This window comes from Barbus barbus (genome assembly GCF_936440315.1).
Source record: "Barbus barbus genome assembly, chromosome: 28".
NCBI classification, from domain to species: Eukaryota; Metazoa; Chordata; class Actinopteri; order Cypriniformes; family Cyprinidae; genus Barbus; species Barbus barbus.
In genome coordinates, this window is record NC_136756.1 from 13973898 (window position 1) to 13992056 (window position 18159).

The 18159-nt window shown below is 34.9% G+C and overlaps 2 protein-coding genes across 2 annotated transcripts in view; one reads left to right on the top strand and one right to left on the bottom strand.

Moving 5' to 3' along the window:
* The first annotated feature begins 1586 nt into the window (after positions 1–1586).
* Positions 1587–18159, top strand: part of ralgps1 (Ral GEF with PH domain and SH3 binding motif 1) — a 93723-nt gene continuing 77150 nt past the window's right edge. Inside the window, exons 1-5 of the mRNA XM_079383200.1 lie at positions 1587–1914; positions 9572–9655; positions 11114–11247; positions 12896–13000; positions 13974–14024. Coding sequence (XP_079239326.1) covers positions 11191–11247; positions 12896–13000; positions 13974–14024 — 213 coding nt within the window. The 5' untranslated portion in view covers positions 1587–1914; positions 9572–9655; positions 11114–11190. The remainder of the gene's footprint in view (positions 1915–9571; positions 9656–11113; positions 11248–12895; positions 13001–13973; positions 14025–18159) is intronic.
* LOC306848795 (uncharacterized protein) lies at positions 5678–6427 on the bottom strand (the record flags this gene model as incomplete). Its single annotated transcript, XM_079383562.1, has 1 exon — positions 5678–6427. One exon carries the CDS (start codon positions 6425–6427, stop codon positions 5678–5680), a length of 750 nt encoding a protein of 249 aa, XP_079239688.1.

Here is an 18159-nt window from a genome sequence, read left to right on the forward strand (position 1 = left end):
AAGTACATGAAGCTAGCTGACGCCGATGCTGTAACAATTAACTCGCCATTTATGAATTTAATTTTATAGCATGAAATATAATATTATATTTATTCAAATTATATATTTTACTCATAATCATTCTGTGATGCTTTTTATTTTCGTTCTTAAAGCTTGTATATTGCTTTTTTATGATACAAAGAAATGTCAATAGATAAATGCATTTGTTTGTACAATAAAGATGCTGATTTGGCAAAATGTCTGGATACGTTTGCTTTACTCATTCACTCATTGAAATGTATATTTGTTTGTACATTAATGCGGATTTCCACTAGATGGAGCACATGTACAGCTAATGAATTACTGTCAATTAAAATAGCTGTATTGCAGCTACGGTTTACATTGTATAAGCCCTTGAGCAGGACCTATGTATATTCATTTGGAATACGCATCCTTATTTATATTTTTTAATTAATTTTTGGTTCAAAGTTTTCGTATTTTTTAATTATTGAAATAAAATGTATTTTGCTAATGAATAATGATAAAAACTACATTATAAATGACCCATCTAAATATATCAGTCAAAAAATGTATCATGATGCAACTGAAATTGGATCTAGATTTGGATGATGATTTGTCAGATGGACTACCAGCTGGTGGGACCAACGCTGACCTGGTGGACTTTGATCAAGCTGGTTAGAGCTGGAAAACCATTTTGGACCAGTAACCTATATAACCTATAAACTGATTTGACATGACTTTTCAAGCAGAGCCATAGACCTAAATCAAAGTCTGAACATGTGTCACTTTTTTATACAGAAGATGAAAAATCATCTATAATGATTTGCTTTACTTGAAAATAAATCAACTGTTCAAGTGAAAAGCAGTGCATTCTTGATCACATATAAAAATTAAACAAAATTTAAATATATTTACATTTAGGAGGGTTGTAGCATCACAAAACAAAGGATCATTATAGATTACGAAAATTATAACCATGAAAAAATAGGTTGCTTAAATAAATGACTGGATGAAATAAATTAGGCCTATATATATATATATATGTATATATATGTGTGTGTGTGTGTGTGTGTATAGCCAGTAAAATAAATTAACAAAAAACTAGGCCCTGCATAGACATATTTTAAAAATATATACATTTAATAAGAAAACAGAAAATGAATATATTAATTAAAATAATAAAAATATAATAATATCTGTGAACACTGAATTATACGCTTTTATCTGTACTAATACATAAACACAATACATGTCACTCTCTTCTAACAGGCCTAGCCCTAGACACAATAAATAATAATAGCAAAAATTGTTACAACTAAATATTTTTTTAAATAATAAAAAAAAATACCTCAGTTAATTCAAAAAACGAAAAATGAGCACTACATTTCTTCAAAAGGAACATCAAAATCAAACAAACCTGTTTCCCTGCACCCCTTTCCAAACACATTTCCAATGCTGCGTACACAAAACATGGAGACATATGCGCGCGACAGTATTGGCCTAATTAATGATTGGTCATTCAATTATGAGGGCGGAATCTGGCGTCCGCCCAGACGCCACGCGATTGGTCAAGTCATCTGTCCATTAAACGGAATGGGTACAACACTTCCTGATGTCGATGCCCAGCTGTTGGCAAATGACCCGCATCTCCAGCATCCGATAACATCGTCTCTACCCACAGCACTTTCTCATCATATCTGCCCAAAATACGCTGCTTGCGAAAACGACGTCTATGCGCGGAGCGGAATAACCGAAATAGGCGTAGATTGCCCAGTGGATAAGAGTGAATCCTTTCAAATTGGATTTTTAGTGTCCTTAAGGTCGTGCTGCAGTACAGCGACATAAGCTTAGCGTTGACTGGCGCGTGCATCTCAACGGCGAGGGACGAGTACAGTGGCATATTTTCATTGACAGGTGAGTTGAACTGTATCTGTACAGAGCATCAAGCGCAAATGAAAACAGCATGAGCAGGGATGGAGTTGCATCACAGGGGGTCGTCTGCCTCTACCCAGATGGGTACCACACTGTCAGTGTGATGCATGGCGCCATTCCATCTAAAACAGCGTGCATATGCAGGATGCTCTTTGTCAGATGTTATGATACAATTTTGCTGTAAAGATACTGTTCTATTTAATGTATTATGCAAACTGCAGGATGGAATAATAGATTTTTATGTGGTGGCTCATCAGTATTCAGAAATATGCTCTGATTGTTATACTTGCACTGTTGTATTATTAAAACAGCCATTACAAATATGAGAGAGAGGTTACATCTTTTTCAAAAGAGTGAGAATCTCAGCAATACCATAACTGACAGGGAGATGACAGACAGCTTAAAGCAATACCCCCGATGCTGTTCTGCATTGTGCTTCTGTTCATATCTATATGCTTATTTGTAGTTTAGAGAGCTTTTTTGTTTGGGGATTTCGGAAGGAACCAGCCTTCTGTGTTTGTTGTTATGGCCCGGAGAGACTACCTTGACTTTGGAAAGCACCTGTGTTTATGTGTTACATTACTTGTGGAAAGTGCTGGGAGTCCAAGGTACATATACGTCTATACGTTTATGTAAGTGTGTTACATTTAGGATAATGGGTAATTTGTCATGAGTGATTAGCATCAATATAGGCTCTTATTCTTAATATTAAATTTACATCCACAAAGTTGCATTTAAAACTGAAATTGATTTGCTAACTGGTTATTTGTTATTATATGGCAATGTTTGATGGAAGCTGCAGGGAAGGGCAATATATATATATATATATATATATATATATATATATATATTTCTGGGGTCTCAAAGTCCTGGATACATTACAGTAATATTAATACTTTTATATTTACTCTTTGCCAGCACCACAGATTAAATAATGTTCCCACACCTATAACAGTTTAACACATTTTTTTTTAGTTCATTTACTGATCCCAAAGCATACTGTGGCACATATGACTGTACCATGTATATTTTTAAAACAAAGACAAAGAGTCTTTTTATTAATCTTTTTTGAAGGTTAATAAAAGACGTGTCATTACACATTCCACAGCAGTGGTTCTCAACATCGTTGACCTGAGGGGCCCCCATTGTCCAACACAATATTTGAAGTTCCCCTATATATTTCCTCTGATATTTCTGCTGTAATTATGACAAAGTTGCTTGTTTTCAACCTTTTTTTTTAGATTTCTGAGAAGGTTTTTTTTTTCTCCGTAATTAAGTGAGATTATTTTAATTTAATGACAACAACAATAATAGTCATCCAGTGAAGAAACATCAAAATGTCAGTTTTTGTATCTTGTCTGTAAAACATGTTTTTAGTTTGCCCAAATTTTAATTTCATGAAACAACATTTGTTTTGTCAGGGCGGACTTTGAAGGATCTATTTTGTAAGATGGACACTTTTACAGTTTTTATCACAACACAAGTATATTTAAAGAATATTTTATAAAGTTGCTTATACAAAATTGCCCCCCCCCCCCAATAATGTTTTTTTTTTCTTCAATATTTGTATTTATTATAATTATATTTATTGTGTTATATTGTTGAATGTTGAATTTGTATCTGCCATGTAACAGCATGTAAAGCTGATTTGGACATAAATTTAAATACTGTACAACAACAACTGCGCCCCCCCTTGAAAATGTGCAATAGTGGGCACTGGCCTCATGGTTAGGAGCCTCTACAATACAGAAATGATTCTGTTTGTCAGTAGAACAAAGTAAACATCCAATTATTTATTCCAAGTTATACAAATAGTTGTAAATATAATTTATTAAATGATATTGATGTTCAAAGATACAGTTTGTCCTGTAGGTTTTTATGCACTTATGCTATAGCTAGTTTTATTATTAACATGTATAACTTAATTACATTTAATAGTACTACAAATCTGAAGTCAAATTTACTACTACAGAGCTTGCGGACCTGTTTTTTCTTTGCCTTTAATTTCTTTGGCATCTCTTATTGTAGTTAGTTCCCTCTCCTTTACTTATTGTTTACTTATTTAATAACATTGACAATGTTATCTTCTGATCATATGGTGGTGTGACTGTGTTGTGTAATTTACCAGTGAAGTTCATTTACTTTTAGTATATTTAACATAGTAGATGTCTTATCCTCCACATTATGTTTGTCAGTTGCTGTGCAGTGCTGCTGTATTCAGTGTTTAGTGTCGATGGCAAACTTTCAAGTGTGTGCCGGTCAGGGTGGAGAATCTGCTACATTATATTGTGTTGTTTTGTTGTGTGTTACGCCTCCGTGAAATCTGCTGTCTGCTGCAAGTGCTGATGACAAAATCTGTTATTGTTTCAGGAGCAACCTGTATTTTCTGTTTGTTTGAGACCTTAGAGTTCCTGGAGCCCGAATGGTAAAGTAGAGTATTAGCAATGACAAGGTCATGGGTTCAGTTCTCAGGGAACAACAGATATTGATAAAACATATAACCTGAATGCACTGTAAGTCACTTTAGATAAAAGCAGCTGTCATATGAAATAAATGTTGTACTGTTGAGATCTATATAGAAAAAGAGAGATGTACAATGCGGTGGGTTCTCTGTAGTCAAGGATAAGAAACATTGCCAATGTTGAACATGTCGGACATCCAATGTGGCAGATTGTTGCCTGCAGACTGCTAAGCCTCGTGTGTATAATATACAAAATATGAACACATTACTGCTCTCAGTTGCCATAGTAACTGTAGCTGTCTCAGCAGTGAGTGCTTCAGCTAAATGTGTATCTTAGATGAAATGGGGCAAAATCATACCTGTGAGTCTTTAGGGAACAAAATTGTTAGAAAAAAACATTGCAGATAATAAAACTACAATTGTTATTTCAGCTGTTTTGGGTAGTTTTAGTTTGGATGTCTTTTTCGTGACCTAATACGGAATAATGTGGTTGATTTAAAGTTTTTTGTGATTGATAAAGTTGATAACTTTTTATAGTGAGGTTATATATTAACTTTAGCTACTGCAATAAAAATGAATACTTCTGCATCATTTTTAATCCTGGTTAATATTAATTTCTGCATACTAATAAAATTTTAACATTAAAAAGTTATATAATAAAAGTGTATTTATAAACTACAGTAACATGTTGTATTATATTATATTATATGAACCTTTTCACATACTGTGATAAGTTTCCACATTTATTACTATTGAAAGTCTAGCATTTAAAAAAAAAAAAATATATATATATATATATATATATATATATATATATATATATATTATTGCTGTCTGGGTGTTTCTAACAACGTCTGAGGGAGTGACGTCACGTTTGACATCTTTCTTGCTTCTAACCACTGTAATCAGTCTCTCCATTTTTTTTTTGTCCTCCTTTTGATAGAAATGCTATCATGATTTTCTTTTTTTTTCTTTTTTTTTTTTTTTGGAACAAATGGAAACAAATATATTTTTTGTTGTAGCCAGAAGTTTACCCAAATGTTCTAAAGGGGGTCCATTGTATTATATCATATTATATTATATTATAATATATGACAATTAGATTAATTGGTACTCAAAAATGTTTTTATACCTAATTATTGTAAAGGGTTAACCATAAAGTTGTATACAAGTTATTATATGTCAGTTTGAGAAAAAAAAATTAAAAGAGAGATTTTTATTTTTGGCACTTAATTACAAAGTAAAAACAACACAGGGATTGTTGTGCTAGGCTTTGACAATCGTTTATAATTGTTCATTTGAGCTTGCCTTTGGTTTTAGGCCTAGTTCTTCACACAGCCGATCCATCTTTTCCAGCTCACTGCTTATGCTCAGCACATCAGCATTCATCATCAAAAATGCAGAAGCAGTTTTAGTGGGAACGCTGTAGTTTCTCTCCACCTCCAGTGAGAAGCCACCAGGCAGAGAGTACTTCACTGTGCTGGTCCTGGTCCAGCTGTCATACATCTGGATCCGGGCCAAGTTCAAGAAGTTCTTCATAGTCATACTCTTCATTTCAGTGTGGGTCAGAGGGAGCTGGAGACACTTTGAGAGATGCAGCATGATGGAGCATGGGTCACTCAGTTCTGTGTATATCAGAGATGTATCTAAGGATGTTCTCTGAACTTGGCTTTTGGACATGACCTTCTCAGGACACTCATTGCTAGATGTTTCTCCAAAGGCAGCACCTGTTTCCCATTTTTCTTCATGCGATGAGTTGAGTATTTTGCTTTTCTTTTCTTCAGAATGTCCAGCTTCCAGCTTTTTGGTGTTGTATGATTGAGCGTGATTAAGCTCTTGTTCTTCTGCCAGGATCAGTCCCCATTGGCCGTTATGCTGATTCAACCAGGTCTGCGTAGAAGCCAGTTGGAAGCTGTCAGTATCGTAGTAGTACTCTACGTCTAAGGTTTCCCCCACACAGCGGGCGCCCATATCCTTGAGGCGATGCTCTGTCTGCTCTCCCAGCTCATACTCCATCTTTACTGGAACCCGCATGCTGCCTTCAAACACTTTAGTGCTTTTATCCGCTCTCGTTGTATTTAGAAACATCTGTTTGATTTCAGAATTTGTGTTTTAGTTTTAAATATTCACTAGTACCAATCAGAATCTGACATTTTTAATTGCATTAAGGAATAATTAGAGAGAAATAAATAGAGCACATGAATTACATTTACTGTCTAAATTAATTTAAAACAGTCTAGCATTTGACCAACAACTCAGAAAAAGAGACGCCACCATTATTCTTTGCTCTAGTTATTTTAGTCTTATACTTATGTGACATTGAGGGGTAAAAAATTATATATTTGCACATTGCCCTGGGCAACTGACTGATGCTGAGAATGGGCTTTTTGGAAGCTTAAAGCTAATCTAATATAATAGGAATTGTACAATTTCAACTCAAGTTCAAGTAAGGTTTGTTTCATGATAATGACTGGCTGATTTACTGTACATTATGCCTTACCTGAAGCAAAATTTAAGCACATGTTCAAAACAAATCTAGTGTTAAATTCAGTGTTTATTGTATCAAGCGAGTTACCTTACCTGTAGGGCATTGTACCACCAATCAACAATCCAAAATGTTTTGCAGGTTACAGTTTGGCTGAAGTTTTCTTTTTTAGTTACTGTATGTTGTAGTTACAGTTTGTGTCTATGGTTACTATGGTACGATGCATTGGAACTTAACAGCACTTTTGAACTTTCTATTCATCTTACTGAAAAAAAATATATCACTGATCATTGTTTCTAATAGATTTTAATACAACACAATTGTTTTCAGCATTGATAATAAGAAATGTTTCATGAGAACCAAATCAGCATATTAGAATGATTTCTGAAGGATCATGTGACACCAAAGACTGGAGTAATGGCAGATTTGCTATCATAGCAATAAATTACATTTTAAAATGTTAATATATAAAACAGATACTCTAAATTGTAATAACATTTCACAATATTGCAAATAAATGCAGCCTTGGTGAGCTTCAAATGTTTCTTCCAGAAACTTGCAATTTGACCAACCGCAAACAGCTAGTACTTTTCTAAAGTAGTGGCATTAGGCATTCAAAAGCAAGCCATATAGGCAAATACAGCCAAATAAACAAATGCAGTCCTGCCTGTGGACAGCAAACATAAGTGCTAGCAGTATTGACTGAATTCTTCATACTCGATTACGCTAGTTAAATGCTGCTGCTCTCAGGTAAACAGTGAGTTTATCCATGCCTCTGGCTGGGATATTTAACTTTGAAACAGTATAGAATAACATTTCATCCATTTTAACAATTGTGTAATAAATCATGACCTCACAATTCTATTTGTCTATACACAGTTCATAATTTTTTCTATAGCTAATATACAGTGGGGCAAATAAGTATTTTATACACTGCCGATTTTTCAAGTTTTCCCACTTACAAAGAATGGAGAGATCTCTTATTTTCATCGTAGGTACACCTCAACTGTGAGAGACAGAATATAAATTTTAAAAAAAATCCAGAAAATCACATTGTATGATTTTTTAATAATTAACTTCCATTTTATTGCATGAAATAAGTATTTGATCACCTACCAACCAGCAAGAATTCTGTCTCTCACAGACCTGTTAGCTTGTCTTTAAGAAGCCCTCCTATCCTCCACTCATTACCTGTATTCATTGCACATGTTTGAACTTGTTACCTGTATAAAAGACACCTGTTCACACACTCAATCTATCAGACTCCAACCTCTCCACTATGGACAAGACCAAAGAGTTGTCTAAGGACACTAGGGACAAAACTGTAGACCTGCACAAGGCTGGGATGTGCTACAGGACAATAGGCAAACATCTTGGTGAGAAGGCAACAACTGTTGGCGCAATTATTAGAAAATGGAAGAAATTCAAGATGACTGTCAATCTCCCTCGGACTGGGGCTCCATGCAAGATCTCACCTCGTGGAGTATCAATGATCCTGAGAACGGTGAGGGATCAGCCTAGAACTACACGGGAGGACCTGCTCGATGACCTGAAGAGAGCTGGGACCACAGTCTCAACGGTTACCATTAGTTACACACTACACCGTCATGGATTAAAATCCTGCAGTGCGCGCAAGGTCCCCCTGCTCAAGCCAGCACATGTCCAGGCCCATCAAAGTTTGCCAAAAACCATCTGGATGATCCAGAGGAGGCATGGGAGAAGGTCATGTGGTCACATGAGACCAAAATAAAACTTTTTGGTATAAACTCCACTTGCCGTGTTTGGAGGAAGAAGGATGAGTACAATCCCAAGAACACCATCCCAACCATGAAGCATGGGGGTGGAAACATCATGCTTTGGGGGTGCATTTCTGCAAATGGGACAGGACGACTCCACTGTATTGAGGGGAGGATGGATGGGGCCATGTATCGCGAGATTTTGGGCAACAACCTCCTTCCCTCAGTAAGAGCATTGAAGATGGGTTGTGGCTGGATCTTCCAGCATTACAATGACCCCAAACACACAGCAAGGGCAACTAAGGAGTGGCTCCGTAAGAAGCGTTTCATGGTCCTGGAGTGGCCTAGCCAGTCTCCAGACCTGAACCCAATAGAAAATCTGTGGAGGGAGCTTAAACTCTGTGTTGCCCAGCGACAGCCCCAAAACCTGAAAGATCTGGAGAAGACCTGTATGGAGGAGTGGGCCAAAATCCCTGCTGCAGTGTGTGCAAACCTGGTCAAGAACTACAGGAAACGTCTGACCTCTGTAATTGTAAACAAAGGTTTCTGTACCAAATATTAAGTTCTATTTTTCTATTGTATCAAATACTTATTTCATGCAATAAAATTAAAATTATTTAAAAATCATACAATGTGATTTTCTGGATTTTATTTTTATATTCTGTCTCTCACAGTTGAGGTGTACCTACGATGAAAATTACAGATCTCTCCATTCTTTGTAAGTGGGAAAACTTGAAAAATCGGCAGTGTATAAAATACTTATTTGCCCCACTGTATATCTCATTGTGAAAATGGGGAAACCAACCTTGATGATCTGCCATTGATAAAGTTTGTGGTAGAGTCTCCTGCACAGCTACACCCTGATGAATGGTTTGTGTTTTAATCATAAAATCGCAGTTTATTGAGATCATAATGATCATAATGTCTATCTTCCTGTTATCTATCTTTCTCTTTCAGTATTACTAAAGAACCGCCACTTGGGATGGCCTTCAGCAACCCTACCATGCAGATATTAGCCATGTGAAAGATCTGGAAAAATGGGTATGCAAAAATCTGTAGTGTATTAACATATTGTTACTAGTTAGTTGTTGTACAAATAAATGTTTGCTAATGGGGCCATATAATGAAATACCATTTTGAAATTTGATGAACTATGTGAAGTTTTAAAATTCTAATTTATTTAGGTGGACATGACAAAGAAAAAACTTTATGACTGTTTTTCATGCGGGAACATTGACTAACATTATAAGCAGACCTTGGGGAAAATAAAATTAGAAAAATGTATGACATGACCACTTAGAAAAAAAATGCATTAGATAATGTAATATTACAGCTCATGTTTTTATTCGTGTTTGAGCTTCATTACATCCATATACAATATCAAACAGCACTAAATGGAAACTGCACTGCATAACATTAACTTTTTGCCATATTGTCTGTTTCTCATACACTTTTTTTTTATTTTTTTTTAGATACTATTATAGTTTTTATTAATATTTTAATTAGTTTTTATTTTTATATTTTCATTTGAAAGTTTTAGCAATTTTGTGTGTTTTGCCATTTTATTATTCTTTTTTTTTTAAATGCCTATGTAGTTTTTATTTTTTGTTTTAGTTTTATTTATTTTAGTACAGCAAGTAAAACATTAAATGCTGCTTTGGAAAGTAGCTGAAATACAATGTTTAAATTTGGTTTTATTTCAGTTAAAATTTATTTTATTTAAGCATGTTTTTATTTATTTTTTTATTTTTTTACACCGATAATAACCCTGGGGTGATGAGCCATACTTGGGAAATTGCAAAAAACCTAAGCTACATCTGCTAGTCTCCCATTGATTTAAACAGGCTATGATGTTAGCTTCTCCTGTTAATTTCAGAATACTGCTGGTCCTGTGCTTTTTTTTTTTTTTTTTGAGAAATAGTAATACATTTGAGTGCTTTATTTTAAAGGCATATTTGTTTAACATTGTAAACAATGTTTGAAAATGTTAGATGGCCATTTACTATCAAACTGAAAATCTGGATCCTAAAGAACCAGTGCTTTTGAAAGTAATAATCTGCAGTTATTCACTCTGTTACTCATGCACTTCAATTCTGGATTGAATTAGGCCAAACAGATTGAAATATTAAATTGAACAGTACATAGTAGAGATGCTCTGCAGGGTCTTTTCATGATATGGCTGTGATATGGATATGGCTCATTTGAACAAGAAATGGCTGGCTGGAAGAATGTAGGGCAAAAGCAGGAGTCATGTTGAGGGGAGAGATGCTGCATTTATAGTGAAGACCTCCCTCTCCTGGCAATATCATGCATTGCTCCTCAGAATGAGTAGATCCCAAGTACAGCAGCACAGTGTGTTAAACAATAATGATGATAAAAATACAATTTTATTTTTTAAGTCATAATTTCTATTTAATAGGCTTTTCTTTTTTTTGAATTTGCCAAAAACACCAATTTGGGCATAAAATAAGGTGTAATGTGTGTGCTTGTGTGTTCCAGGGATGGCTGAGAGGTCGTGTGTGGTGGTGAGCAGCTGAGGTCGGCTGTGATCTGGGTCTTCTCTTCTGACTGAGAGCATGTACAGGAGGAATGGACTCCCTGCCAGCGTCAGCATCACCTCCCGCCACACACAGGTACTAAAACGCATCCTATTTGTTCCCTAAAGAGTTCAACTCTGACCGTTATACCTGGCGACCAATTTTATACATAGCAGTGTATAAATATCTATAATATTTATCTAATATTTATATTTATCTTTTTTTTTTTTCGTTTTATTTATTTATTTTCTTTCCAGAATTGAGATGGGTAAATAAGGATAATCAGCTGAAGCAACAGCCCTGAACATTAAACTGTGCATAATGGATTATAAATGAGAGATTTATTGCAGCTGATTATTGTAGCCCCAGTGGTGCGTGTGATTGCTCAGAAGCTGATTGGTGTCGCTTTTGAGTCTGAACTGAATGTTGTGTACAGCATCCAAGTCAGATCACATGATATTGGCTTGCTGAGGGGAATCAGATCAGATCAGAGAAATAGCAGCTTGTTGGCCCATCAGTGCTGATCAGTTCAAACACACACTGGCAGGATGCTGCTCCAGTGGCACAGTGTTATGTCATTGACATACCGTGTGAACTTGAACTCACAGATAGTTCAGAAGATGTGATGCATTGTGTTTTGCAGTTAGAGGTTCAAAAATTCTTAACTAAGTTCATGAAGTCTATTTTTTTATTATTATTACTGTGTTGCCAGGTTCTAATTATTTATGGGATGAAAAGTTTTTTCAGCATTGATTGTTTAAATTTATAAAGCAAACTAAGGCCTATATTTTGTAAGAGGGGTTGGTCTGCACTGGGAAAGAAGACATACTAAAAGATCTTTCAACACTGTTTTCACATTGATGGTGTCCAAATGAAACTGCCAGTTAGGAGTTTAATTGCAGCAGCAATGCATATTTCCTCAGTTGTCTTAGTGGCGATTTAGTTTATTTGGAAATAATATGTGAGTTTATGGTTGGCTCAGTCTTATAGGCTCTGTATTTAACAATGATGACCTTCAGTTGATGCATTTTAAGTCAACACATTACTGTTGTGAAACCTCAGCAATAAAACACATGGAAGCATAGAAAAAGGCCAAAGAAATTGGGATATTGGCGCTCATGAATATTTATTTTATATATATGTAATATTTATATATAGGTGTAATATTCATTTCTTTAAAAACAAATAGTGATAATCTTATCTTACTGACTTCAAATTTTTGAACGGTAGTGTTCACATTGAATGGTAATAATCTGAAATGAGGGCATGAACGAATCTTCCAGCAATTAAGGGTGCACACAAAGCAGATAAGACCCTGAGAATATAAGAATGAGATTCTGCATCGGTACGGATATTACACGGGATGGAATGGGGGAACTTCAAAGGGGATCTGTCAGGATAATTTGCTGAGAAGAACCAGTTCTTTTCATAGTGACTGTATCTTTCCTTCTCTGGCCTTTATATGGCCTTTTTTTGTCTGGCTTTAATTACAATATGTGCTGGATTGGCATATTGCCTGTTAATAAAGTGATTTGGTTGCATTCTGATCCGTTTTTACCATCTGTGCTGAATAATCAAATGGAATGAAGTAATTCAAATGGACAATGGTAATTAAACTGATTAAATGTCCACAGGAAGAGTGCAACATGCCATGGGTCTTTGTCCATATGGATTTTATAGGTGTTTGAAATATCAACCCTGATATTTTGTTGAGTTTTTCTATCTCTTCCTCCTGTGTCTGCAGGACAGCAGTAGTTCAGAGTCCCTGGATGGACGGAGTTTGGACTCTGCCAAGAGCTTTGACGCGGTGGTGTTTGACATGCTCAAAGTGACACCCGAGGAGTTTGCTGTAAGTGTATAAATGCTCCAGAGACAAAATGTGACACTGCATTTATTTATTTTTTAAATTATGAGTGTGTTGATGCAAGTACAAATTTATGCAGTTGTGTAAATGAACACTAGTTGTGATGAAAGCCTTATAAGTTTTAGTTCGATTGACACATACAACAAATATTAAAGTATATATTAAATATTAAAATATTAAATATTAAAGATAAACATTTATAATATTAAATGTTTATCAGTTTATAGAAGCATAAACTTCAGTCTTTTTCTCACACAAAACTTGTACCTCTTCTGAATTCTCCTCTGAATTTTTAATTAAAAATCTAATTTAAAATCCATATACGAGATGGTTTGAGGTTTGTAACATTAGTTGATTATAGGACATTAATAATTTAACTTTATTAACGCCTCATCTGTATTGGAACACGTAAGTCATTTTTAGTGCCACTTGGCGCATGGTAACTGCAATGATTTAAATCTCTCTCTCTCTCTCTCTCTCTCTCTCTCTCTCTATATATATATATATATATATATATATATATATATATATATATATATATATATATATATATATATATATATATATATATATATATATATATATATATATATATATATATATATATATATATATATATATATATATATATATAAATTATAATACTTTCCACGTAAAGTGCCTCATTTAAATACGTTAATGTAATAGTTTGCCCAAAAATTGTCATTATTTACTTGTCCTCATATACTGAATTGAAAGCAAATGGTGGACACAGATGATAATGGTCTCCATCCAGTTTCATAAAACAGAAAAGAGCAGCTGGAACATTCTGCTAAACATCTCATTTTGTGTTCTATGCATGAAAGAACATCATACAGGTTTGGGATGACATGAGGTTGTCAAATGATGATTTTTGAGTGAACTGCCTTTTTGTTAAGCTTGAAATACTCCATTTAACACTGTAGCTTTTATTTTGCAGAGTCAGATCACTTTGATGGACGCTCCTGTATTCAAAGCGATACAGCCTGAGGTGAGACAGATATCCATGGCAACTATATACACATCCTCTGTTTTTATCAAGCCACACAGAAACCCACAGCTGTGGACTGATCTCATGTGCTCTCTGGTGCTACAGATTAGTGTGACGTGGCACTATAGCAGTGCATTAATGACACACACACACACAGACCACGGTACCCACAGCATCTAGCTCCACATTCTTCCATTACTTTAACCAAGCCTCTCCTCTGCTCTGAGTTACAGAGCCCTCAGTACTTTCCTTAATTAACATTTTATGTGAAGACGACAATGGAAAGGCACTCATAACAGATATGATAGATTTGGACAAGGATCAGTGAGAATTGCTGAGTTTTTCCACTGATAATGAAATCGGGTCTGCCAAGGCATTTTGCAGTTTATTGTAGGTTTTGTGTAGACCGTTTTCAGTGTGATAAATTTTCATTGACGTTTGCATTTGGCCATGTTAGCTGTTATCCAGATCTTGCACAAGTGTTTAGTTTTGATGTTATCTTGCCGTGAGATAAGGCAGGTTCAGGAACCTCTAAAGCAAAGAGAGAGGTACTATCAATATAATATGACGCTAATAATTAATATAAAAAATTTTAATCCATCCAGTTGAACTGATTTCATCACATGGTCAAAGACACATTAATCAAATGAAAAGAATACATAACATGAAAAATAGGTCAGTTTTGACTCCCATTTTAGGGTTAATATGAGTGTGGTGAGAGAAACATTTCAGTGTCCCCATTTTATCATGATGAAATATTAGCCAGGCTTCTTCCAGGTCTCTCCAGACATTCTACCCAGTGATGGCGTAATGCTTGAGCAGAGAATTGTTTGGCAGTCTGTTTGGCAATTACTCCTAACCAAGCTACTTTTCTTAACGCTTCACGTCTGGAATCGTTTGATTCCATTCATGGTGACCTTGGTGTGAATCGCTGGCTTTTTTCAAAGAGATGAGCAAATCAGTCTTTACTTTTTCAGGATTGTTTGAACTTTATCCAGAGGATATGTGAGCATAAATCAAGTGAGTGCCATTATGATGATGGCCATTGACCTACATCTTTGCGGTCCTTCGTTAACATGACTTCACCTCTGTGAGCTGTGTGCACTAATGAGTCTGTGTGGATTTGAGGTCACTTTCTCTTGGAATCACTTCTCACTGGTAGCCACAGACATTCTAGATAGGATTTGTTTAAAAAGGCCCTGGGCTTATTGCTATTTATTGATTTTCCGCGTGGCAGCATTAATAGTTTTTTAATACAGTAGTAATACAATTTGGATTTCCAAGTTTTAGCACTTGAATAAAGGAGAAAATGGGTCCTGAAAATTCATTATTTTATATATTTAATTATACACTACCATTTAAAAGTTTATAGAGAGTAAGACATTTTTTTGGAATAAATTATTCAACAGGGATGCATTAAATTTATTGAAAGGAGCAGTAAAGGAAATGTTACAGAAAATGTCATTTTAAGTAAATGTTGTTCTTTTGAACTTTCTATCCATAAAAGAATTTGTATCACAGTTTCTACAAAAATATTAAGCAGGACAATTGTTTTCAACACCAAATCAGCATATTAGAATGATTTCTGACACTAAAGACTGAAGTAAAAACTTGCTGAAAATTCAGATTTGCCATCACAGGAATAAATTACAGTTTAAAGAAAAGTTATTTTTAATTAAAATAATATTAATATAAGAAAAACAGTTTTAACTGTATTTTTAATCATATAAATGAAGCCTTGGTGAGCAAAAGATCAATATTTTTATAATAATGTCGATAGCTGGGTTTAAAGGTTGAGTTTGACAGATGCTGGTCAGTGGTAATAATATACTCGGAATATTCCAGTCTTCTTGGATGTCACAATAAAAAATAATAATAATTATGAGGGGAAATTATGCATTAACATGATTGAGTATGTAATACTGTTATTGCTCTTCTCCCGAAGCATCTAAATAAAAGGATATTCCCTTCGAACTGCAAAAAAGCAATGCAGTTAGGCCCTTGTGTAGGTGTTTGACATTCTAAAACATTAGTCCATGTGTGGATTGGGTGTAGGAAACAGCAGAGAAGTATTTTACTTCTTCCTCCCCTGGAGTCTCTTTAGTCACAGGCGAAAATAGTTTTTCTCTATAACTGACAGTGCTGTCATGTTTATCTGCTTGTACTCAAGGTGTTGCCAATGTTTTTATTGCTAAAAATGTCAGTTTTTGACTCTTTAATTGGTGTTGAGGGAAATTATCTGATTTGTGGAGCATGAACTTGTTTTATATCAAGATAAGTCTTCCATCCTTATTCCTTTAGACATGTTTGCATCTCAGCAGCTCTGCACACATAAATTGTTGAGCTGATTGATTTGATAAAAAGTAGCAAAACATCTACCATGGTATTCCTTCTCTGTAGAAGACTCGAGTGTGAAACACATGGAATTAATTTGCTGACAGCAGAAGTTCCCACTGGAAAAGGGCTAATTTTAAAAATGCTGAGTTTGACCACCTCAGCCACTAATTCAGAATTCGTTCATTGCACTCAGTCTTTCCAACCCTGACATATTTGACCACGAAAGTGGGCTTGTTTTTGTTGAGCCCTTTGCCTGTAAGTTTCACTGGCTTGTGGAAACACTAGTATAAATACATTTTTGCGTTTGACCACATGCACATACATTCATTCATCAATATTTCAGCTGCATGCTTCAGGGATTTTTGCGGATTCTAAAAGGAGATGTTCGTGGAGTTGACACGGGCAACTGGATTAATAGATTTCAGATGTACATTGGTTCTATAACAACCGCTAAATTGTTAATGCTGTGTGAGTAATGGGAGCAGACAGTGTCTCTTTGCATAAAGTGGTGTTTTGTACAGTTGTTTTTGGCTACAGACATTTCGCAGAAATTATATAGAGTCAGAATAAATAATAAAGTGTTAAAGTTTGTTGGCTTTTGTCTTTTGAGATAAAGAAGACTATAAAACTAGGCTTTCCTGTAGCTCAAATAGTAGAGCATGGCGCTAGCAACGCCAAGGTCATGGGTTTGATTCCCAGGGAAAGCAAAAGCTGATAAAATGTAAAAACTGTAACTTGAATTCAATGTAAGTCGCTTTGGATAAAAGCGTCTGCTAAATGCATAAATGTAAATGTAAAACGTACTGTAACTTTCGGAAGTCAAAACCAAAAATAATAGTGATATAAAACTAAGATGAAGCATATTGCTTAAACATTGTGCTGTTCTTGGCTGTGCATGCTGCTCTGGATGTATCCTTCTAAATTATGAAGTTTGATTTTAGAAAGGGCCCTGATCATTTCAGTCATATTTGATGAGTTAAGTAAAGAAAGGATGGGTTAAAAAGTATACTGCATGAGTGATGTTGTTAAAACATCTGCCTACATCTTTGCTGAATATAACTATTTTCTTTTAAAAAATAAAACCTTACTGGTTTTATAACACTATAGTGTATAACCAAACAAGTTCTCTTACTGTACATTATAGCTATGCTGTGTCCCTGATGACATGTGTGGCTTAAAGTGATGACTTGGCAAACAGACCTAAAATATTTTGCTAAGGTATGACTGAGCTGCTTATTCACATGGAAACTCCACTCCACTCAGTCCATGTGGAAACTGAAATTACTTTGAATGTTTCCATCTGCTTTTAGTCTGCACGATACTATAAAAGTGTTAGTATTCATAGCTCTGTGAACTTGAGGATGCTTAGAACCATATAAAGTCCCCATGCAAAGCTGTTCTGTCGATGAGATGAAAGCAACAGATATGTTGTTTGTTCTGTGCATACTTTTCTCCAATACAAGGATGATATATTTACACTACTATAGGTCAATAACAAATGCAGTATAGTAAAATTCAAGTGTTGTGGGTCTTTTATTTGACTTTCTATGCTCTTAGTTGGACAGTGTAGCTGTGGTCCGTTTATTGAATGAAGGCATGTGTAATAAAGAGCCATTCAATATGATTTCATTAATATCAGAGAACACTACTATTCAAAAGTTAAAGAAATTAGTACTATTATTTAGCAAATGCATTAATTGATCAAAAGTGACAGTAAAATATGAATGCTGTTTATATATATATTCATTATATACAAAAATATTTAGCAGCACTACTGTTTTCAATGTTAATAATAATA